The following is a 25,117-nucleotide window of genomic DNA, read 5'->3' as shown; positions in this document are numbered from 1 at the left end:
GCTGAGACTCTGACAGAAGCTGCTCTTGAGCAGAACAGCTCTGACAGAGTTATGACTGACCCAAGGTCATTCCAGCAGTTGCATGAGGAGTGGGGAATCAAATCCAGTTCTCCCAGATAAGAGTCTGAGCACTTCACTACACCAAACTGGTCCTTCGGGTTACGGGTACCAGATGGTCCTTCAGGTATCCCAGTCCAAAGCTGTATTTAGGGCCATAAAAGAACTGGCACTTTGAATTATGACACCCAAAGATTCTAAAATCAGATGTTCAGATATATCTATTTTCAGTACGACAGGGCTTTTTTTTAAAGCAGGAAAGCACAGGAATGCAGTTCTGACATGCTAGGCATCATGGGGTGTGGCCTAATATGCAAACTGAGTTCCTGCTTTTTCCACAACAAAAGCCCTAGTACATGACTTGAAATACACATAAATGCAGCGATAGGGAAGTCATATTAAATTGCTCCCTGCAAGTCTTCCACACAGCAAGTTTTGTACAACAGTACACCATACAAATGGAAATATTTTCCATTCTACTGACTCTAAAGGCTGTAGTTATATAGAAAAAGTAGTTCCCCACAAAGAGACTTTGCTGAGAGCAAGTTGTTGTTGTTGTTCAGTCGCACACTTGAGTCCAACTCTTTGTGACCCATGGACCAAGTCATGCCAGGTCCTCCTGTCTTCCACCATCCTCCGAAGTCCGCTCAAATTCATGTTAGTTACATGAGTAATACTGTCCAGCCATCTCATCTTTTGCCATGCCCTTCTTCTTTTGCCTTCTGTCTTTCCCAGCATCAGTGTCTTCTCCAGTGAGTGCTCCCTTCTCATTTGGTGGCCAAAGTATTTGAGCTTCATCTTCAGCATCTGACTTTCCAGGGAACAGTCAGGGTTGATTTCCCTTAGGACTGAATGATTTGATCTTCTTGCAGTCCAAGGGACTTTCAAGGTTCTTCTCCAGCACCACAACTTGAAAACATCTATTCTTCTGTGCTCGTTCTTATGTGTTCTTCCTTATGGTCCAACTCTCACAGCCATATATTACTACTGGGAATACCATTGCTTTGACTATATGGACTTTGGCAGGGTGATGTCTCTACTTTTTATTATACTACCTAGGTTTGCGGTAGCTGTCCTCCCAAGGAGCAAACGTCTTTAATTTCATGGCTACGGCCACTATCTGCAGTGAACTTGGATCCCAGGAATGTGAAGTCTGTCACTACTTCCATGCCTTCCCCTTCTATTTCCCAAAGTGTGATGGGGCCAGATGCCATGATCTTAGGGGGTTTTTTGTTGAGTTTCAAGCCTACTTTTGCACTCTCCTCTTTCAGCCTCAACAAGAGGTTCTTTAGGTCCTCTTCACTTTCTGCCATTAGAGTAGTGTCATCTGCATATCTGAGATTGATGATGTTTTCCCCGGCAATCTTAATTCCAGTTTGTGCTTCATCCAGGCCTGCATTCCTTTTACTATTCTAAACCAATCAGTTGTTCCATATCCCGTTCGGACAGCTGCTTCTTGACCCTTATACAGGTTTCTCAGGAGACACGTGAGGTGGGCTGGTACTCCAATCTGTTTAAGGACTTGCCACAGTTTGTTGTGATACACACAATTAAATGCTTTATGTAATCAATGAAGCAGAAATAGACATTTTTCTGGTAGTCCCGTGCCTTCTCCATAATCCAGTGAATGTTGGCAATTTGATCTCTAGTTCCTCTACCCAGCTTGAACTTCTGGTAGTTCCTGATCTACATATTGCTGAAGCATAGCTTCTGGATCGTTAACATGACCTTGCTGGCATGTGAAATGAGTGCAATGGTGCGATAGTTTGAACATTCCTTGGCATTACACTTCTTTGGGATTGGAATATAAACCGACCTTTTCCAATCCTGTGGCCACTGTTTCATTTTCCATATTTGCTGACATAATAAGTTCATCACCTTAACAGCATCGTCTTTTAGAACTTTGAATAGCTCAGCTGTGATACCAACATCTCCACTCATTTTGTTGTTAATAATATTTTCTAAGGCATTTGACTTACGCTCCAGGATGTCTGGCTCAAGATCAGCAATTTCACCATCATGGTTGTTAAGGACATTGAGATCCTTCTTGTGTAATTCTTCTGTGTATTCTTGCCACCTCTTCCTAATCTCTTCTGCTTCTGTTAGGTCTCTACCGTTCTTGTCCTTTATCATGGCCATCTTTGCATGAAACATTCCCATGATTTTTCCAATTTTCAGCCAAGATCCATCTGGGCGAAGTCTGTCACCTTGCAGGTATTACAAAGCTTAGACAGGGTTACAGTCGCAGCTTCTTGGTCCTTTGGCTCCTTATTTATGTTCTGTAACAACTGCCGCTGGATGAGCCGCTAGTGAATCCTGGTCAGTCCAAAGCTTATTGGGTTTTTTTGTATCGTTAGTGTATGTTATATTGTCCTTTTTCTTTTTGTTGTCAGCTGCTTTGGGCCCTTCGGGAGAAGACTGGGATATAAATATTTAAATAAATTAAATAAAATTCTCAGTCTGTGTGTGGAACAATGAACAGCTTGCTCTGTGGGCACAGCCACTGCATGGAACAGTTTCTACTATTTTTCCCAGAACACTACACAAATAGCTGAAGAAAAAACTGGAAATTGCTTCTATGTGTGCATTAACACAGTTGTGTTTTGTTTTTACATGCAGAAATACTACTGAGAGGCAACAGTACAAATTGCATATTTGCATTAACAAAATATCATTTAGTGCAATTTTTTAAATCGGAGAGCTGTTTCTTTGTAGAAGTACTAATAGCATCACTGAATAAGTGTTCTGCAACTAACACACTGTTTTAGGTGGTTTGCTCCTTTGCTGTTTTATGTCCAAGGTGTGTAGCTTTTTTGAGAGAAGCAGCAGAAAAAATTCATAGATGTGATCCCCCGCTCCTCACCTGGACTGTGTCTGAAACATCTATACCCTTTGATAAGGGATGGAGTTGAAATTCCTTTACATTATAAACAAGCTACAAAATATAAGAGACTGCTGAAATGTGTTAACTCCCTCTACATAGTCCTGTTTGTGATTTCAGCTGATTAAGATCATTTGCAGATGGCATTGTCAACATGCATAATTTCAGCTGACCCTCTTGTTGTATGCTTATCTTTCAGATTCATTAGATCTAGCATCAGGTTTTTCCCTCCTTCAAAACTATGTAGACACTATGACAAAAAAAAACATTAAGTGGAAGACTTGACAAAAAGAAGATTCTTCTAGCAACTCTTGTAGAAGGAATCTCCAGTGAACAATCTCTTAACCAAAAAAATGTTGGATTTGCACCCTATGATAATTTAATAGCCCTTGCAGTTAATTTAATATGATAGCTGAACAATATCACATTTCATCAGAACAATTAAAACAAGCCTGCACAGAATGCAAAATCAGTGGTAGCTTTCAGTTCTATCTCTATTGACCCATCAAATTCACTGGGCACAGCAGGATGCCCCACATTCATATGAAACAGAAAAGGAACATATGCATGCAGCATAAATAAAATAATAATTTAGCAGCAAAGTTTCCACTTCTGCCAAGATGAGGTTCTTGCACCAAGGAAGTTACTTTAAATTATTAGGAAGTGTGGGTTACAATTTGTAAAAGTGCGGAGTGTAAATTGGCAGCTTCTCCACAGTTGCAGTGTGAATCGATATACTCTAGGATGATCTGCTCTGCATTTGCCTGCCAAAGAGATGAGGAAACTGGAACACCTTCAGTCTAGAGAAGGACAAATATTGTGTGCAGGAGTCTGCATAAATAAGTGCAACTCCTTAAAAGAATGAGAATGAGAATGTCTGCCTGGATCTTGATAAGTTTGTCTTGGTGCAAAGATTCATTGATATTCATCATAAAGGAGATGCTCCTGTCTAGAATAGCCATGGGCCAATTTCAGTGTAAAATATGGCAAGCCCTCAGCATAGTACCGCATTATGTTGCCTACAATTATCTTGACATATTTTCAGCAAAACCAGGGGAGTGGGTTCAGTTGCAGATTGGAAACACTGGGCATGCCATTCCTAGAAGATCTCTTAGGGCTCTACTTCCAGTATTTATGACTCAGACTACATCTGCTATTAGGGTTGCCAGCTCTGGGTTGGGAAATACCTGGAGATTTTGGGGGTGGAGTCTGAGAAGGATAGGGCTTGAAGAGGGGAAGGACTTCAACATGATATACTGCCATAGAGTCCACCTTCCAAAGCAGCCATTTTCTCCAGGTGAACTGACCTCTGTCACCTGGAGATCAGCTGTAATCCCAAGAGATCTCTACTTACCACCTAGAGGTTGGCAACTCTAGCAGCTAAATTTTAATGAATGTTTCTTTATGAAAAGGAAGGTTGGCCCTTTAAGTTTACCACTTGTTAATGACAGACAGTTCTGATGTTTTGACTTCCCCAAAGGAGTGTATCTGTAACACCTGCACACAGCTTACCATGTGATACGTCACAGTCACAGGGCCAAGTCTCCACAAAAGCACAGCTGCACCAATAATGTATAACATTAATTTAGAAGCTTTCCACACGCAGAACAATTATTTGACCACCTGCTTTGAAGAAGAAGATGAAGATGAAGATATTGGATTTATATGCACTTCCACCTGAAAATGTTTTCACCATTTCACCGGAGGAAGTTTCAGGTTGGCAGCCTCCAGTCAGCCGAAGTTAAAGCTGCCTTCCAGGCAAAACTCCAGTCAACAATTGAGGACCCCAGTTGCCCCACAGACCCTTCTCCAGAAGCACTCTGGGAACACCTAAAAACTACCGTCCTGCAGATCTCTGAAGAAGTCCTCGGGTTCTCCACAAGGAAGAACAAGGACTGGTTTGATGAGAACAATCAAGAGATCCAAGAATTACTGGCAAAAAAGAGATCTGCCTACCAAGCACATCTTGCTCAGCCCTCCTGTCCTGGGAAAAAAGCAACCTTTTGCGCTGCATGTAGCAACCTCCAGCGCAAGCTTCGAGACATTCAGAACGAGTGGTGGACCAAGCTTGCAGAAAGAACCCAGCTGTGTGCAGACACTGGTGATTTAAGAGGGTTCTACGAAGCCCTGAAGGCAGTATATGGTCCATCATATCAGGCTCAGAGTCCCTTGCATAGTGCAGACGGCCAAGTGCTCCTCACAGACAAGGCATCCATACTGAACCGGTGGTCGGAGTATTTTCAGGTTCTCTTCAGTGCCAACCGCGTAGTTCAAGATTCAGCAATCCACCTCACCCCACTTCAACCGGTGAAAACAGAGTTGGATGAGATCCCCACCCTAGAAGAGACTGTTAAAGCCATCAAGCAACTGAAAAGTGGCAAGGCAGCGGGAGTTGATGGAATTCCACCAGAGATCTGGAAGCATGGGGGCACAGTACTACATAGCTCACTTCACAAAGTACTTGTCACCTGCTGGGAACAAGGCAAATTACCACAGGACTTTCGCGATGCAATCATCATCACCCTATACAAGAACAAAGGGGAAAAGTCAGACTGCTCCAACTACCGGGGGATAACCCTGCTCTCCATCGCAGGCAAAATCCTTGCCAGAATACTCCTGAACAGACTGGTGCCCACCATTGCAGAAGAACTCCTCCCAGAGAGCCAGTGCGGCTTCAGAGCTAACAGGAGCACCACCGACATGGTATTTGTTCTCAGGCAGCTCCAAGAGAAATGCAGGGAACAGAACAAGGCTCTGTATGTGACTTTTGTCGACCTTACCAAAGCTTTCGATACCGTTAGCAGGAAAGGCCTGTGGCAAATCTTGGAACGTTTAGGATGTCCCCCAAGGTTCCTCAGCATGATCATCCAGCTACACGAAGACCAGCGAGGCCAAGTCAGACACTGCAACGACCTCTCGGAGCCCTTCCCAATAGGCACAGGTGTAAAGCAAGGCTGCGTTCTCGCGCCAACTCTCTTTACGATCTTCTTTAGCATGATGCTTCAAAGAGCCGCAGTAGATCTAGATGAGGACGATGGTGTCTACATCCGCTATCGCACCGATGGCAGCCTGTTCAACCTGAGGCGACTAAAGGCACACTCCAAGACAATGGAAAAACTCATCCGAGAGCTACTGTTTGCTGAGACACTTCGGTGCGAAGGGCGGGGTATAAATCCCAATATAAATAAATAAATAAATAATAAATGATGCTGCACTCGTCTCCCACTCGGTATCAGCTCTGCAGCATATGACGTCCTGCTTTGCAGAGGCTGCCAAGCTATTCGGCCTAGAAGTTAGTCTGAAGAAGACAGAAGTTCTCCACCAGCCTGCACCCCAGGAAGATTATCACCCTCCCTGCATCACTGTGGGTGAATCAGTTCTGAAGACAGTCCAGCAGTTCAGCTACCTGGGGTGCATCATTTCCTCAGATGCCAAGATCGACAAGGAGATTGACAACAGGCTGGCAAAGGCAAACCGTGCATTTGGCCGACTGCACAAAAGAGTGTGGAGCAACAAGCATCTGAAAAAAGGCACAAAGATCAATGTTTACAAAGCGGTTGTGATGACAACCCTCATCTATGGCTCCGAATCGTGGGTTTTATACCGTCATCACCTGCGACTCCTTGAGCGCTTTCATCAGCGCTGCCTCCGCACCATCCTCAACATCCACTGGAGTGACTTTGTGACCAACACTGAAGTCCTCAAGTGGGCAGAGGTTACCAGCATCGAGGCACTGCTGTTGAAGACGCAGCTGCGCTGGGCAGGGCATATTTCAAGGATGGAAAACCACCGCCTTCCCAAGATTGCCCTGTATGGCGAACTCTCCACCGGCCATCGAAATAGAGGGGCACCAAAGAAGAGGTACAAGGACTCCTTGAAGAAATCCCTTAGCACCTGTCACATCAACCATCACCAGTGGTCTGACCTAGCCTCAGATCGCAAAGCATGGAGGCACACCATCCACCAGGCTGTCTCTTCCTTTGAGAACGCACGCATAGCTGGTCTTGAGGACAAAAGGAGATTGAGGAAGAATCGCACTGCTACAGCACCAACCCTAAATCAGACCTTTCCCTGCAGCCGCTGTGGCCGGACCTGCCTGTCCCACATTGGTCTTGTCAGCCACCAGCGAGCCTGCAGCAAACGTGGACTATTGCACCCTTCTTAAATCTTCGTTCGCGAAGCCAAGCCGAGAGAGAGAGACTGTGAATACTGAAGTGCCTGCACAAAAACTGAAGTACAGTACAAGAAGGATGTATAGCAGGACACCAAGTTAGAAAACACCTATAGATAGGCTAGAAAATTTAATTACATTGTTTGATATTTCAGAAAATTATAACAAGTGGGAAAATTATGCATACACTCTTTTGACCAAAGAATTTTTCAAGCTATACCGGCAATGAAATAGGAAAGGGAAAAAGAAGCCCCAAGGGAAAGCTAAAGCTGCAGGCCATTGTTACCATATCAATATTCAGTCGGTTACACATTGCAGCAGTAGAAACTGAAGTTTTACTAACTGCTGAACTATGGCCTTTGGCTGGACTATTGTTGAAGTTATGACTCTCTATTTTATGTATTATGTTTATGAGATATTTTCAATTTGTTGTGTTTAATTGGATGTGTTTTATTATTGTTATTGCAATGTTTTAATACTGTAATCTGCCCTGAACCCGCCTTGCAGGATAGGGCGGGGTATAAATCACAAATTAAACTACCTGAACAGAAAAGTGAATAAACTAATGGTGCATTTAGCAATTCCCCAGCATATTAGTAGATTGACAACATCTTAATCTTACAGATCTATTTTTTACTTTGGTCAACTCTGAAGCATGAAATCTTTTCACAACAGGGATACCAGTTGCCCTCAAATAGGGTGACATTGTTTCGCATTATAATGATATAACTGCTGCCCTAAAACCTACCCTCTCCTATTATACACATAATAACACAGTTCTGAAAAGACGATCTTACGAGTGGTACGATTCAGAATGCAGGTCCTTAAAGAGGCAGGTTACAGCTGGCCTGATTCTGGCAAGGGAATCTCAATTGACGGCTCACTATATGCAGTTAAAAGTCCTAAAAAAACAATTCAAGGAACTCACCCAACATAAGAAAGAAACTTTTATTAAGAGAAACTGGGAGGCCCTGATTAATGCAGCAAAATCAAACAATTCATCGCTTTTTTGGCATACAATTAACCCACTATTGAAAGTTTTCCCCTCAGGAGCTTCAAATCATATTACTGCTGCAGAGTGGGTGGAACACTTTCAGAGGATATATGCCTCTGAAGAGCCCTCTTGCCCCACCCTACGAGCGAAGTTGCTAACAGAGGACATTCCATCCTGGGATCCTGTCACCTGCGAGGAAGTGAACTCCCTTTTAGGGAGGGTGAAAAGCGGAAAGCCCCTGGGGGGGATTACATTAGGTCTGACCTACTCAAAGAGCATCGTATTGGTGGGCTCCAACGTTGGCTTCCCTTTTCTCATATATCGATGAGACAGCAAACATGCCAGCCGATTGGGGCTGGGTGATTATTGTGCCCATTTACAAAAGAGGGGGTCATGATCTCCCCTCGACCTATAGGCCAATTAGTTTGCTAAGTGCTATTAGCAAACTGTATGCCTTACATCTGAGGGACAAACTTATGGCCTGGATGGATTCTCAAGGCATTATTGCCGATGTTCAGGCTGCCTTCTGCCCTGGAAGATCACACCTTGATCAGACTTTGGTGCTGCAATTTCTGGTTGATAAATATTTGGCCACAAAGGGCTCCAGACTCTTTGCAGCCTTTGTCGACTTTAAGGCTGCCTTTGATCTGATACCCAGATCCAGGTTACGGGACAAGCTTGCAGCTTCGTCTATTGACAGACGGCTGTTGTTGCTAATGGTTAGCCTTTATAGTAACTCGGGCATCAGGATAAGATGCTCATCTCAAGGCCATTTAACCCAACCAATTTTAGTGAACAAGGGTGTCAGACAGGGTTGTGTGCTTGCCCCCTTGCTTTTCAATTTGTACATAAATTCACTTCTAACCTCCTTTAATGATTTATAATTTAATCATTTAATATAAACCTCCCAAACTCGCCGATTGGCATATTCCAGTTCTTGCGTATGCTGACGACGTGCTTATACTATCCAGGACGCAGATTGGTATGCGAAGGGCCCTTCGTCATCTAACCCAGACCAGTCTGCAGGAAAAGTTGGTAATTAATCTAGATAAAACCAAGGTTTTAGTTTTTGCCAAACGTTTCAAGGCTCATTGCTGGTTTCTAAATGGTAAACCCATTGAGCAAGTAAAAATTATTAAATACCTGGGGGTGATTTTTCATTATCAGGGTAAGCGTTTGGCACATAAGAACTATGTTGCACAATCTGCGCAAAGAACAGCTGATGCCATCTACCGTTTTTATACTCCAAAGGGGCCAAATTCTTGCCTGCAGCATTAAGGTTGCATACTGCAAAGACCAGGGTCCAGTTGCTCTATGGCGCTGGAATTGCCCCTTATTTAACCACCAAGCCATTGGAGATAGTACAAACTAAACTCCTGCGCAAGCTTCTGTTTGTTCCCAGTTGTGTGCCAAACACTGCCATCAGGTTGGAATCTGGCGTCCCAAGCATCGAGACGTCTATGTGGTTAATCACCCTTTGTTACTTCTTGAAGGTTCTCTCAAAGCCAGGTGGCCTTCCCCATCTGATTTTTTTCGACTCTTTTGTGGGAACTTGGGAGAAAAGGTGTCTAGATCATTTTAGACTCTGTGATCTCTCCCCTGAGTCCCTAGTAATGATGGAATTGAGGGATGTGAAAGAACTTCTGCGCCTGAGGTTGGTGGAGCTTGAACTGAGATCTGCTAGAGCTAGGCTTTCTGCACACATTTTCTTAGGGAAGCAAGCCGAAGTACTGTCCCCAGCCAGGTATCTTTTCAACATCACTATCCCAAAATATCGGATAGCTTTCTCAAAAGCACGACTCAATGCACTTTTCTCTTCGGTGCTTTTGGGACGTTACACTGGGTACCCATATCTGGAAAGATTGTGCCCCTGCAATTGCAATGAGGTTGAAACAACTCTCCACATCGTTTTGCACTGCCCTAATTACAATGACTTGAGGGCAAGATGAATCTCTCCGATTCTTGGGTCCTTGGCGGGCAGGCAGGAGGATGAGCAAATTGCCTTCCTCCTGTCTGACGCTCATTCTGATGTTTCATCTAAGATTGCCCGTTTCTGTTATGCTGCTCAGTTGGAAAGGAGGGAAATTGAGAGTGTAAATCTTGGTTATGAGTTTTAACAATATGTGTAATAGTAGGAGTCAGGAATTTTGTGTAAGAGGTGATGGGTTTGTTTTTATGATTTTGTTTTTGTTTGTATTAAGCTGGTCGGATGACCGTGAATAAAGAACTACTACTTGCCCTCAAATATAAATTATTCCTAGCCTTTCTTTCTCTTTCTAACAAACACACACACACACATGAGGAACAGAGAGATTGTTACTAAACAAATAAAAAGCCTGGAAACACTACTAACAGCAAAGTTCTGATCAGAGGAAGATAACTTTCTCAATTGTAAAGAAGTACAACCTTAGAAAAACTCTTTTTAGAATAATGACTTGAACAAGTTGTTTTCCTAACAAAACTACATACATTTCGGGAGGATCTAGGGATGCTTTCACACAGCTGCTTGCACGTGTAGCTTTCAATGGAACAACCAAATGGCAGGTTTCCCTGCACTTTCCTTGTGTTTGTCTTTCCCTGCTCCAATGGAAGGCTTTTTTAAAAAAATGGCTACAGCATTATAAACTATCTACTATGGTGGTGAGAAGTCACAACTGAATTATGGCAAACCCACAGGGACTGGTTTGCCATTGCCTGACTCTGTATAATAACCTTGGATTTCCTTGGTGGTCTCCTCCTGATAAGACCACTGAATTCCAAGATTCTGTTGCTGATGTTTTTAAGTCTTTAGTCCTTTCCTCCTACAACTCTGCAACAAAAGGGGATAAAAGTTTTAAGAAATGAACTAGGAATTCAGAGGACCTGAATTATCTACTAAAGGAAAGGGCTAAAGACTTTAAAAAAAAATGAAATGCTGGAATTCAGTGATATAGCAGATAGATCATTATAATGTTATCACACTATAACAGGGCTTTTTTGTAGGAAAAAAAGGAACTCATTTGCATATTAGGCCACACCCCTGACATGAAGCCAGTCAGAACTGTGTTCCTGCTCAAAAAAGCCCTGCAGTATAGCAATATGTCAATTAACCAGTTTTCTTTAAAAGTTCTCCAGTGGCAGGGGAAATGGCCATTCTTCATTCCTGAGAAAAGAAAATGGTATCAATGTGAGCATGACTTACAAAAATTGGCACATCCTTGTCCATAAGGCATAAAAATATGCTTTGGCTGTGATCTTTCAAAAAAGACCATGCCAAATCAGATTTGGGAAAGACTGGAACAAATCAGGGGAAAACATGGAAAACAGACAAGCAGCTGATATCATATGGATACTCCCTCAAAATGTTCACACTCTGGTTTGGATGCCCAATTGAAGCAAAACCTGTGTGGAAGCAGCCTGGTACTGATACAGACCAAACCCTGGTACATACCAAGATCTTTTACTACTTGATCAGATTTAAACCCCTGTTAATCTCTACTTTCTAAAGGCAATAGGACTGATTAAACACCATAAAATTCTCCAGAGCCAGGGCTTTTCTTGAGCTGGAATGCACTGGAACGCCATTCTGGCTGGTCCAGGCAACATTCCGGCTCGGTCTCATTGACTTCCCCTGCTGCCTGGCAGGGCTCAGGGAGGCCAGCCGCGCTTGCACGGGGGACTCCCAACGTCCGGGTGTCTGGCGGGGCTCAGGGAGGCCTGATGCGCTTGCGCAGGGACCTCCCGGTGTTGCGCTATCTGGCAGGGCTCGGAGAGGCCTGCCGTGCTTGCGCTGGGGCCTCCCAACGTCTGGGTGTCCAGCGGGGTTCAGGGAGACATTGCACAGGGGACTGCCAATGTCATGCTGCCCGATGTCCAGCTGGCCGGCAGAGCTTAAGAGGCCAAGCTGCAGAGCCGGAGCTTTGTGGGAGTCAGCACTTTTACAGGTGAGTTGCTTGCATCCCCTTTCTTTCAGTCTCTTTTATTTTTTCCTTTATTTTCTATTTCTTTCTTGCTTTTTTCCCTCCTTTCTTTCACTCCTTCCCTCCCTTTTCCTTTCTTCCTATTTCATTTCTCTTTCTTGCTTTTTTCCTCTATTTGTTTCAAACTGTCTCCCCCTCCCTCCCTTCTTTCATTCATTATTTCTTTCTTTTTGTCAGTCTTTCTTTCTTTCTTTACAACTCTCTCCTCCCTCTCATTCATTTTTTTCTGTCAATCCCTTTCATTCATTCATTATTTCTTTCTTTTTGGCAGTGTTCTTTCTTCCTTTCCAACTCTCCCCCCCCCTTTCATTCATTTTTTCTTTCAGTCCCTTTCATTCATTCATTATTTCTTTCTTTTTGGCAGTGTTCTTTCTTTTCTTTCTTTCTCCCCCCTTTCATGCATTCATTTTTTTCTTTCTGTCAGTCTTTCTTTTTCTCTATTTGCTTTATTTTCTACTCCCTCACTCTTTCTTTCTGTCAATGTTTGTTTTTCCCTGTTTGCCTTATTTCCCAGTACCCCCTCCCTGTCTCTCTCTCTCCTTCTCTCTTTCCAACTCTTTCCCCCCTTTCATTCATTCATTCAGTCTTTTCTCCTGTCTGTTTTCCTTCCTTCCTTCTTTCTTTCTTTCTTTCTTTCTTTCTTTCTTTCTTTCTTTCTTTCTTTCTTTCTTTCTTTCTTTCTTTCTTTCTTTCTTTCTTTCTTTCTTTCTTTCTTTCTTTCTTTCTTTCCTACACTATGCTGGCTCTGTAGTAGTGTGTTGGAATTTCATTTTTCCCCCTGGGATTGCTATATATTTATGGCTTTGTATATATATGTGGCTATATATTTCTGGACTTTTTCCAATGCTAGAATATCTTTTTTGAGGTGTGATGACCAGAATTGTTACCACACCTTAAAAAAGACATTATACACTTTTGGTGATGTCAGAGGTGTGGCCTAGTATGCAAATGATGGTGATGTCAGAGGTGTGGCCTAGTATGCAAATAATGGTGATGTCAGAGGTGTGGCCTAGTCTGCAAATGGCAGTGATGTCAGAAGTGTGGCCTAGTATGCAAATGATGGTGATGTCAGAGGTGTGGCCTCGCATACTAATGAGTTCCTGCTGGGCTTTTTCTACAAAAAAAGCCCTGCCCAGAGCAACACATAGTATAAAATATTCTAAAGTTTCAGTAATGTAATATTAATGCCCCCATCTTGCATTTGTTCTCTGACAAATGAACATAAGGACAGTTCTGAATTTTGTTGTTTTTTACACTGTGTATTTTTTGTGTGTGTCAGAGTAGAAAATGATGTTGCCTTTGTTTTCAATTCAACTGTTAAATGCAAATTATAGTGTAAGTGCTAGATGCAGATAGATTAATTTGCCGTTTCTAACCACAAATTAATCTATCTGGATTTATTTGGCTGAATCTTATCCATCCAGTGTCCTGAGATGGTGTTTTCTAAGGATCACATTAATGCCTGTGAGTCTGTGACCCATTTGCAAGTTTCCTGCACACAAAACTCTTGCCAATATTTGTTTCAGAGGGCTTATTCAAACAGATCTTAAAAAAAACCCTACATATCTTGAAAAACAGAGTTCTTTCATTGGCCTGCTTTACATCTCTCCCAGTATTGATAGTGCATCTGCAGTGTGTACAACCAAATACAAAACCTTCCAGAGCATTCAATGGGTGACCTTAAAGTAGCTGTTTTACTGCAAAGGAACTTCAAGAACAGAATGGAAAGAAAAATTGCTGAATTACAAATTATCATTAAAAACATGGAACAAACACCTTCCCAGGACTGAACAGGGATATTGGTTTTTTATCTCATTACATATACTAAACCAACTCTCACTGAGTATAGTTGTGCATCCAGTGTTCCAATATATTCCTCTCTTAGAACAGTGTATCAGAATAATGATTTTTTGTGTGTGTGTTGACATGCTCAAATTAGGGACGTGGGCTGTTTGTCTCATTACATATACTAACCCATCTTCCACTATACTTTAATGCACCCTGTTTTTCTAAGGGCTAATTTATATTATTTCTCTTTTAGAATAGAGTATCAGAATATTTGTTTTTTTTTTATTGACATACTCAAATGGGGGATATTGGCTGTTTGTCTTATTGCATATACCAGCCCATCCTATGGCAAACTATATGGATGTTATAATCTCTTGAGCAACCATTCCCTCTATTTAAACTAACAAAGCCAGAATATTACCTAGATTTATGGCACCCCTACAACAGCAGTCTGCTTTTTATCACCCTCTAGTGCAAGGGTCCTCAACCTTTTTAAATAGGGGGCCAGTTCACTGTCCCTCAGACTGTTGGAGGGCCGGACTGCCGTTACTGTACAAAGCCGCGGGCCGTCAGTTCTCCGTCTTCTGTATCTCTCTCCCTTCCCCACACCACACACCCTGGCCTGGGAACTCACCTCACCTCGGTATCACCTCACACTCTGTCTCCGCCGCCTCAGCCCAGTGCCGGAAGTGTGCGTTGCTAACGCAAGTTTAGGTCGAACGTCACTTCCGGTCTGATTTTGCCATAACCTGGCGGGCCGCATAAACGTCCTCAGTGGGCCGCATCTGGCCCGCGGGCCGTAGGTTGAGGACCCCTGCTCTAGTGTTTTTTCAGCCGTTTTGTCCTAACACTAACAAACACAGATCCCTATTTGTGATTCTTTTAATCTGCTAAAAACATTCCCATGATTACACACTGCCCACTTATATTACAAATTGCTGCTTCCATTCCCATTTGTCTGATGAAGTCTGCTTAAGAGCATACAAAAGCTTACATTCTGAATAAAACTTAGTTGGTCTTAAAGGTGTTCTTGTCTACTGCTTTGTTCTACAAAATGTAGGTTTATTTACAGTATACAGTATAATGTATACTGTACTATGAGAAGGAACATAGAGCAAAATGTGGTCGTGAAGTGTTATATTAATTGCTTCAAACAGCAAAAGTTCTACAACTGGGGTAAGTAAAAGCAATGGCCAACAAAGAGGCCAATGAGAGTAAAAGATCTGATTTTATAACTGTTTGACATTAAGGGATGGCCAAGAGACAATTTGGTTCCATGGACTGTTTCCTATTTCCACAGACAACCAGAAAATCAATCACAGGTCTGATCAGACAAGTGTTAGGCACAATCCAGTTGGGTCTTTTCCTACATGAGCATAATACATATGAGTTTTCTTTAAGCATGGGGAAATTCTTGGGTATTTTAATCTTATTCAGAGCACATTATTAGTAGTTTCTCCCCATTTCCAATGTGAACATTTAATTTGTCTTAACTTTTTCATTTACTTTTCCATGAAAATAATAAACTCTGAATGCTCTTCATTATAGTACAAACATGAAAGCTCCACAGGAACAATAATTTCTTAACTGCTAGTAACAATTAAGTGCACTTTCTTGGGAGTAAATCTCATTTAAGAGACCTGAAGAGGATTCTGAGTAGTATATGTTTGCAATTTACAAGTGAATTTTGAAACTACCTTCTTATATGTAACAGCCAATTGGGTTTCAGACGGTCGAAGTTCATAACTAGGAACACACAGTCATCCCATGCAGGTTGCCAAAAACAAACACTTCTGCAGTATCAAATTGCAGCCACACTTCCCATTTCTTCAAGTAACCAAACACAGCATAGCCATTTGTTCATTGGTGGGTTCTTTTGTTTTGAGACACCATTTTTAAACTTAAAAATGCTCAGTTTTTCTTCTGAAACTGCTAAAGAGAATTCTACCAAGAGTATTATTCTCCGCCTCGCCCCACCCCCGCTTTTAAACAGCTAGCCATTCCACCTGAAGGTACCAACTAGTAGAAACATTAATATGATTACATTCTTATTTTTATGAAATATTGTGAAAGTTTTTAGATCCAGGTAGATAGCAACATTGGTCTGAAGCAACAGAATAAAATTACAGTCCAGACCAACCAAGTTTTATTCAAGGTATGCACTTTCATGTGTACATCACATCACACAACCTTTATTGACATAACATCACAAATCCAAATGGATTGCAATAGAATCTTTGGACAAAAGGAACATGTCCTCCTAGAAGCACAGTACAGAGTTAATGATTTTGCACTTATTTGAGGCTAAAAATAAGAAGATCTTACGATCTTCAGATCGATCTTCTAAAGGTTGCAGAAAAGGCTTTAAAACACACACACTTCTATACAGAAGGTTAGCAATGGGCAAATTCAAGTTTAATTGCATATACTGATAATCATAAGTAACCCTCTTTCTTATATTAAAAAAAGGTTGCAATACTCTGCTTGGTTGATGATATCCATCCAAGCAGAAGTCCCTCTTTGGTTTGATTAATTGGAAGCCAGTCTCTTTTACAATTCTGTACTGCTCAAGCCATTTAACAATTAATATAGGCTAGTGCACAGTGGTATAATCACCTTGCTTGAATCTAAGTAAATGTGGGCCAGGTCAATATCTACATGGGACTTCCACAAAAGATGGCTCTTCCATGATGGGCAAAAGTTAGAATACGCAGGTAATTACAAATAGCTTATTTTTTGATCATGCTGTCATCTGTAATAAAATCCTTACCGGAAATTTATTTTCAAAATTTTCAGTTTCTGGTTTTATTGTTGAACCATCATCACTCACTCTGGATAAAATGGAAAAAAATTACCCCTAAAGGAAATATTGATAGTTACCTTGCAAGGCATGGGTTTTTTGAAGGTGATTTCGACTTGAGTCCAGACTCCTTTGGCAGTTTCCAAGACAGACCAGATTTTTTCTTGAACTACATGGTTCTCTTCAAAGATATAAACAGCCAGACTGTCTCTCATTTTGAAAAAGCCATATAAGGCATAATAAAATCGCAGACAATACTGAAAATTTCCTGGCAGGGTGGGGCTGTATAAACGGCCAATATACCCAGGTTGTAGTGTAAACTTTGTATTTGCCAGCAAGTAGTAACCTGCAAAATAATGTCATTTAAGAATATTTTAAATAATTTGTTACAATATGAACAATGTGACAGACTAAGGCCCTTAGCCTGAGTAGCTGAGAAACAGGCTTGCAGCGATTGGCTGGAATGTTGCCCAAGCAACATAAGAGTCCTCTGGAGGTTTGCTCAGCAGAAAATCACCTCAGGATTTTCAGTCTTAGCCAGAGGGTCTCTGAGAGAAGTCTTCAGAACACCAGTCTGAATGAAGACAGTGGGCTTTGGCTGGGCAGTTGTAAAACCAACTGGACGAGGGGCTGAGAGCAGCCAGAGTGGCTGCGCTCCTTGTGGCAGACAGAGCTGAGTGGACTCTGTTTGGAAAAGGGAGTTTTCAAACGATTTGAAACTCTATGAGGGAGATTTTGCCAGCGCATCAGGCAATCTCCAAGTACAAACTAGATCACACAATTACACACTGAGGGGAGAACTGGATTCTGGGGGTCAGCAGAGGTACCCAAGACTCAGACCAGAGGACTAGCTGTGGGGCTGAGATGCATCGGTATTGAGGGGTGTGAGTCCTGGAAGATAGCTAGTGTGAAAGGGTCTGGGAGGGAAAATACTGACACTAGTCAGGAGTTCTCTATGTGTATGTGGAAGAGTGATTGAAGTTTGCTATTTATATGATTAGGGTGAAACATCTGAAGAAACAGCATTCTGAGTACCCAGAAGGCACAGCCTGTGTGAAGTAGAATCCAGTGGGATTCTGAAACTTGTCTGGTTTATTGTTTATTTTAAAGATCTTCTGCCAAAGTTGTGTTATATTTTACCTCAGCCTGATTAGACTCTAATCTCTGTAACTATTTTATTCTTCCAACCAGCTGCCAACTGATTTGCCCTTTTAATATTGAACAGTTATAATCAATATTATTTCATCCCTCTCCTTGCCTTTTGTTACCTAATAAATATTTTGTGGTTGCTAACGTTAAAACCGTCTGGTGCCAATTATTACTAGTTCTGACAGGATTTCTGTGAGTCTGACTGAGGGAAGGTGACCAGGGAGAAATTTAAAATGGTAGCCCTCCCAAGTAAAGCCTCTGACCGGCTTCCTCACTACTCACTTTAGGAAACTTTCAACCATTTCACAGATCTTGGTGCTACAAGAAATTTCCACTTGCAAATGTGAAAATTATAACACTTATAGATTATATGTGTTTGTTAAGCTCTATTAAAATTAAAGTCTCCTAAATAAGGTTTCTGTTATTAATATTTTTTAAATTACACATAGCCAAGTTCCAGTTTGCAAATTAAGACATTTCAGTTTTATAGCAAAAATCTTATTTTCCAGAACTCTGTCAGGCAGAATCAGTTTTAAGTCTAACACTCCCTCAATACAGAAATGATGGTAGGGTACACAGCCTACTCTCCCCTGCCAGATCTTTAATGGATTGCCCATAAAATGTCTGTCTGGAACACACTGTTGGACAATGAACTATACACTACAGTATTTTGTGCACAACATTACAAATTATAAATATGGGAAAATCTACATTGTACTTGTTAGTATAGATCTATAGGAACACATTTGACATCATATTACCTTTAAAGCCCTATATGGCCTGGGACCTGCCTACCTGAAGGACCGTCTTTCCCCACATGTTCCCCAGAGAGCACTGAGGTCAGGAACACAAAATCTCCTCACTATCCCCGGGCCAAAAGAAGCCCGTCTGAAAGCCACCAGAGAAAGGGCTTTCTCCGTTATGGCCCCCGTATGGTGGAATCAGCTGCCGGAAGAGGTGAGGGCCCTGAGGGACTTGGCGCAGTTCCGCAGGGCCTGTAAGACGACCCTCTTCCGGCTAGCCTACACCTAGCTATGATGACAACTGATGTAACTGGCCAGCCATCTGTTTACAGGAAATTGAAATATTCTGTTTTAAAGTTTTAACTGTTTAAATATTTAATTGTTTTATACTTAATATTGTTTAAATTTTATGTTTGATTAAATTGTTGGAAGCCGCCCTGAGCCATTCGTGGGAAGGGCGGGATATAAATCTCAAATAAATAAATAAATAAATAAATAAATAAATAAATCATATTGCTATATAATTTTCTGTATTTATTGCTAACCGGACTTGGTAGTAGTTTAGCAAAATTTGTTAGTACCACAGAAGTCTATTATCCTCAAAGACTAAAACTGGACCAGTAGCTGAACTATAATTATATGAGAGGCTTACATCCCATTTAAAACTCTCTTTCATTATCTGTGTGAACATCTAATAGCTGATACTGATCTAGACAGGAAAGTGAAAAAGAGGTATCCGTAATTGTTATTTTAATTAAACCACCATGACAGTACTCCTGAAAGTCAGGATAGAAATGCACTATGAAAATAAATTATGAGCATACGCATTATGGCAAATGGGTTGGATACCACAGATCCATTCTGCCACAAAAGCTCTTTCCTCCAGTAGAAGGAGGCATACATTATTAAGGAGCTCTTCTGCATTGAGGAAGACTTCATCCACCCAAGGAAAGCATTTCTATTGAATAAGTGTCTCTACAGATATGTCTCACAGTCTCAGTGATAATATGCGCCACCAGAGCTTTTTTTTTTTTTGTAGAAAAAGCCCAGCAGGAATTTATTTGCATATTAGGCCACACACCCCTGATGCCAAGCCAGCCAGAACTGTGTTCCTGTACATTCCTAATAAAAAAAAGCCCTTTGTGTCACACAAACAGTATACAAAGGCATTAGAGGTAGGAAAACTGGGGAAGATAGTATTTATCAGAGGGTATACAGGGTTTTATATTTCATCCTGTAGTGAAAATGTATATGCATGTCCAACTTATTTTTCCAGTCTGAAGACTTTCTTACTTACCCATTCCAGTAGTATGGTCTCCTGGCCTGTATGCATTAGGTTTTACCTTTACCCTGCTCCAGCCAGGGCCATCCTGGTTATCCTGATAAAAATTGCACAAATCCTCTTCAAAAGTGCAGCTTGCTTCTGGGGGAGCAAAGGAAATTTCTGAAAGGCAACAAAAAGTAAATAACCATAATGAATTTGTATGGCTAGCAAAGCACACCTGTACATAACTATTTGTCAAACAATAGTGCCTGGATTTCTGGGGTTTTTTTAAATTTGTACTTATTCGTATCTAGAAGTTGACAATCCAGTGTCGGAAGAGAATATTTTTCTCCTGTTTTCTCCAGTTTAGGCACATAAGCAAGCAATATAATGGGCCATTAGTGGAAGGTGTGACAATGCTTCCCATATCCTATATCCCATTCAGCCGTCCTTTCCATTTTTCACTGAGTGCCTTCCAGAGCTCTCTCTTTCTTTGATTCAAGTTACTTCTGCAACAGAGCACACTGACACCCTCCCATTTCCTCTAACAGTCTGTTATATGGCTTGCATGTTTCTCTATGCACACATGGGGGGGCTGCAATGACTGAGTCTTTGGTAGACTGGAATCATGTGTTCTTGGAATATCTGGCAAAAACACACATCACTGTATCACTACTATATGACAAATGGATCCTGCTTTTTAATACAAAGAAGGAAAAGGGGTTAATAAAAGCAAACGACATTTGTCAAATAATACCTTCAAGATACAATATCTAAAGGCATTAAATTTGTGTACTACTACTCCATGTGAAATACAGATAATATACAATAATTAAAGTTTCCAGTATAAAAACACAGATCAAGGTGGGAAGAGAAAGTAAGTATAACTTTGTTCAATCTAAAAACACAGAAATCTATATTTTTTCAAATATAGTATATATACAGGGCTTTTTTGTAGCAGGAACTCCTTTGCATATTAGGCCACACACCCCTGATGTAGTCAATCCTCCAAGAGTTTACAGGGCTCTTATTACAGGGCCTACTGTAAGCTCCAGGAGGATTGGCTACATCAGAGGTGTATGGCCTAATATGCAAAGGAGTTCCTGCTACAAAAAAGCCCTGTATCTATGTATAGACATAAGCATAAACTGGAAAAATTTGATTCAGTTCATAGTTCATGGCATGTCCAATTCATGAAACATGAATTGTCACTAACTTTAAGGGGTCAAACAAACTGTTTCAGTTCATGAAGTTTGTGATTGGGCAGAATGTCCCCCACCAGCATGCTAGAGGCACCAAACTCATAGGGGATCTCTGGCTGACTCTCTTATACCTGCCCTCCAAGTCAGATGAAGACTGAATTTACGGGGTCCAAGTTACAGCTCCCAAAAGAAGGTGCACACAGGAAAGTGCATTCTGGGGAAATGACAGCCTGGATACATGACAAACTTCTTTTATACAGAACACTTTTCACTTAATTGTTATTGGTGTTTTACTATTCTATGACATTGGTTACTTACAGCCATTGATTATGTGTTTATTATAGGAAGTGCTGACTGATATTCTTATGCCTAATTCTTAGGGCTAATTAATCTATCCTTGCTATGTAGCAAAATTCTCATACTTTTATTTTATTTTATTTTATTTTTATTTATTTATTTTATTCGATTTATATCCCGCCCTACCCCACCGAGGTGGGCTCAGGGCTGCTTACAACATAAAAGCTAACAAAGTCAGTTTAAAATACATTAATAATTATACAATAAATGCATAAAAACACATAAAACTCACTTCAATATGTACTATGCTACCTTTCCTTAAATCAATTCTTCAATATTCCAGTATTCAATAATCTGTTGTTCGAGATTTGAATATTCAGGCATTCCAATAACAATTAATTATATGCCAACCGGAAGAGGGCTGTTTTGCAGGCTCTGCGGAACTGTTCAAGGTTCCGCAGGGCCCTCACCTCTTCCGGGAGCTGATTCCACCAACAGGGAGCTGCGATCGAAAAGGCCCTGTCTCTGGTCGCTTTGGCCCAGGGATTATAAGGAGGTATACTGAACAGGATGCCTATTAATAATAACACACATTCAAATTCCGTTTATATTTTGAAACCCATCAAAGAAAAATTGGAACAAATATACCTGTTTGGTTGCTACAAAAGACAGGAGAGAAAGAAACATCATCAAGGGCAATATATCCTCCTTTCGCACTATTGAAAGCAACTTCAAAAATAACCTGGAAACAAAACCATGGAGATGGTTACTTTATTGCTATACATGTAGTTTATTCATTGCACATGCAGAAAACCTTTAAATGCAGCTTGAATTGCAAATTACAGATCAGAGACCACAGAACTGGTTCTCTCTTGATTATGTACCTCACTTCAGACTGATATCCAGTAGTGTACATAGGTAGAAAAAAAGCTTGAAGTTATACTTTAAAATCAAGAAAAGCATTTCACCTTTTTCAGTAGAAGTATCATATTACAGTCAAATTAGAATCCAACTAAATGCAAAACTTAAGATGCCCAGAATATTTACACATGCCAGAAAAGTACACTGGAAACTGAAGTATGGTAAGTAGATATCAGTGGGATAGACATGAGTTGTGATGATGTAATCCAAAATTAGGAAGTGTAAGAATAAATCTACAGTCTAAACATATTGACAGCACAGCAGTATGACTGCAGGTAACAGGGTCTACTTTTAGATTTTCTCCCTCAAGCTCCAACTAAATAATTCTCACAAACTCCTTTTTAAAAATTATTTTCTTTCTGAAAGATGTTAGAAGAAACCTGTAGTTACTGTTAACTGAATTAGTTAACTGATTTTTTTTTCATGTTTCCAAACCCTGATGTAAAAGTACCTTGAGCAAAAAAACAAAAACAACAATAATCGAACATTATGTAATATTTTGCAGTGAAGTCATATTAGTGAAAATACATTTTGCCTGGCAGAGTATTTATTTACATTTTTTATTTACAAAATTTGTATTGCCCCCTTTCTGCCTTTACAAGGGCCGCCAAGACAGCTAAATACAAGTAGTGGGTTCACTAACCCTTAGAAAATGGCTACCAATAGACACAAGATGTCAAGATGTCACCTAGTAAAAGCAGATATCAATAGTCATAGAATATAGTGGAATTTATATTCATAACACCTGTATGTCTCTATTTCCATGTTCCATCTATAGAATGATGCTGTGGTTGCTGGTTGAGTCTCTCCTATACGTTTTTTTTTTTTTTGTCATCAGGTCACAGCAGATTTAATTATGGTAACCCCGTATGATTTTCAAAGCAAAAAAATGTTCAGAGGTGGTTTGCCATTGCCTGCCTCCATGTCATGATCCTGGCATTCCTTGGAGGTCTCCCATCCAAATACTAGCCAGGGCTGACACTACTTAACTTGATGAGATTGGACTAGCCTGGACCATTCAGACAATAAAATTAAAATGTGTGTTCATCAAAAATTACAAGGTTTACTTGGCATTTTTCTACCTAGAAAATCCGACATGGATATTTTTGTAGGAAACTCATCTTGTGTATAACTAAGATAAATGAAGAAGAAGAAGAATTGCAGATTTATACCCCGCCCTTCTCTCTGAATCAGAGCGGCTTACAATCTCCTATATCTTTCCCCCCCACAACAGACACCCTGTGAGGTGGGTGGGGCTGAGTGGGCTCTCACAGTGAGAGGGCTCTCACAATGAAAGGCAAATAGTTTACCTTAAGGTGATTTCTTATGAACACTAGCTATGGGCTTAGGGATGGATTTTCCTCACAGCTGACTGAATCACACTGATAGCATAGTGAAGTACCAAGCTCACACAGGAAACAGACATGCTCACTATGGATTTGCTCATATTTCCTTGAAAAGTGCCATGAATGTATGACAAAAGCAGCATACACAGAAAAATCAGAGCTGACTATGGAATAATTTTTAAGATGTTCAGGTTATATAAGAGTTGAATTTTTCCCCCATTACACTTCAACATCAATCAATCAATCAATTTTTATTTGTTTCCCGCCCTCCCTGCTGAAGCAGGCTCAGGGCGGCTAACAACATAATCAATACATTAGTTTTACAACGTATTTGAACATAACTAATTAACACATTAATTAAAATTCTACTACAACTCTAAAATCAATAAAATCTTTAAAATTAATATACTGGTGCTATTGTATAGGTTTCACTAGCAGTTTCCCTTAATTGGTGAAGGCCAATCGGAACAGGGTGGTCTTGCAGGCCCTGCAGAACTGTTCAAATTCCCGCAGGGCCCGCAGATCCTCCGGAAGCTGGTTCCATAGGCGTGGAGCCATAACAGAGAAAGCCCAATCATGGGTACTCTGAAGCTTTACCTCTCTCGGCCCAGGGATAGTCACAGCATTTTGTCACAGCATTATGTCACAGCATTTTGCAAAGTGAAGAATATGCAAGCACAGAGGTCAAGTATTTGCTGGCCTTACCTCCATTGGGTATGGTGCATTGAAATCAACTTCTGCTAAAACCCATTCTGTATTCACACTACTGTCTGCTTTCCAAAGCTCTTCATAAAAGCCAGTTATATCTTTCATGTAGACTGTGAAAACAATGCCACTTTCTTGCTGCATTTCATAATAAAAGGACAAACAGCCTGACATCGGTGTCGTTGTCCGAGGAGAGACCAGCTGAGCCACTTCCTGAAAATGCTTTACATAAAGAGAGTCCACATACATGTAGTGACCTAAACATAAAGAAATCCTGTTTGTACACAAAATCCCTTTCAAACATCTAAAATCCATACAAATACATTTTATGTAGAACAGTTACAAATACACTGAATATAGACATTATTTGGAGGTTTACAAGAGTGAACAGAGAATGAAAAAGGACACAATAAATTACTCCTGTAAGCAGCTTTAGGAGCCAATTGTATTGAAAAGTAGAATAAAAATATAAAAATATAATAACTGGAATGTTCAACAGTGTCATTGAGTCATAGCTGAGTAACGGCAACCCCAGAGGGTTTTCAAGCCATGTGAAAAAGGTGGCTTGCCATTGCCTGACTCTGTATAGCAATCCTGAACATCCTTGGTGGTGTACCATCCAAGTGCTAGTAAGGGCTAACCCTGCTTAACTTCTATGATTTGACAAGATCGGGCTACCCTGTGCCGTCCAGGTCAGGGCAATACAATATGTCGCTATTTAGGAATATCAGTGCTAATAAGACTGGTCCCACCCACCCCCCCTTTATATTTCATCTTCACTCCCATAGATAGGTCTAAATTGTTAGGAATTAATCTTAGTCTCATGTGATTGTTGTAGTA

At 40.9% G+C, this 25,117-nt stretch overlaps 1 protein-coding gene across 2 annotated transcripts in view; it reads right to left on the bottom strand.

The window, feature by feature from the left end:
* Nucleotides 1-25,117, bottom strand: part of MAMDC2 (MAM domain containing 2) — a 105,671-nt gene that overhangs the window by 17,506 nt on the left and 63,048 nt on the right. For both annotated transcript variants that reach the window (XM_060237446.1, XM_060237445.1), the window contains exons 6-9: nucleotides 24,278-24,534; nucleotides 21,954-22,047; nucleotides 19,840-19,986; nucleotides 16,731-16,996 (exon numbers count right to left, since the gene is read on the bottom strand). In XM_060237446.1, the coding sequence (XP_060093429.1) occupies nucleotides 16,731-16,996; nucleotides 19,840-19,986; nucleotides 21,954-22,047; nucleotides 24,278-24,534 (764 nt within the window). The remainder of the gene's footprint in view (nucleotides 1-16,730; nucleotides 16,997-19,839; nucleotides 19,987-21,953; nucleotides 22,048-24,277; nucleotides 24,535-25,117) is intronic.

Source organism: Heteronotia binoei, chromosome 4 (assembly GCF_032191835.1).
Source record: "Heteronotia binoei isolate CCM8104 ecotype False Entrance Well chromosome 4, APGP_CSIRO_Hbin_v1, whole genome shotgun sequence".
NCBI lineage: Eukaryota > Metazoa > Chordata > Lepidosauria > Squamata > Gekkonidae > Heteronotia > Heteronotia binoei.
Note: the sequence above shows the minus strand (reverse complement) of the source record. Positions and strands in the feature narration are given on the sequence as shown.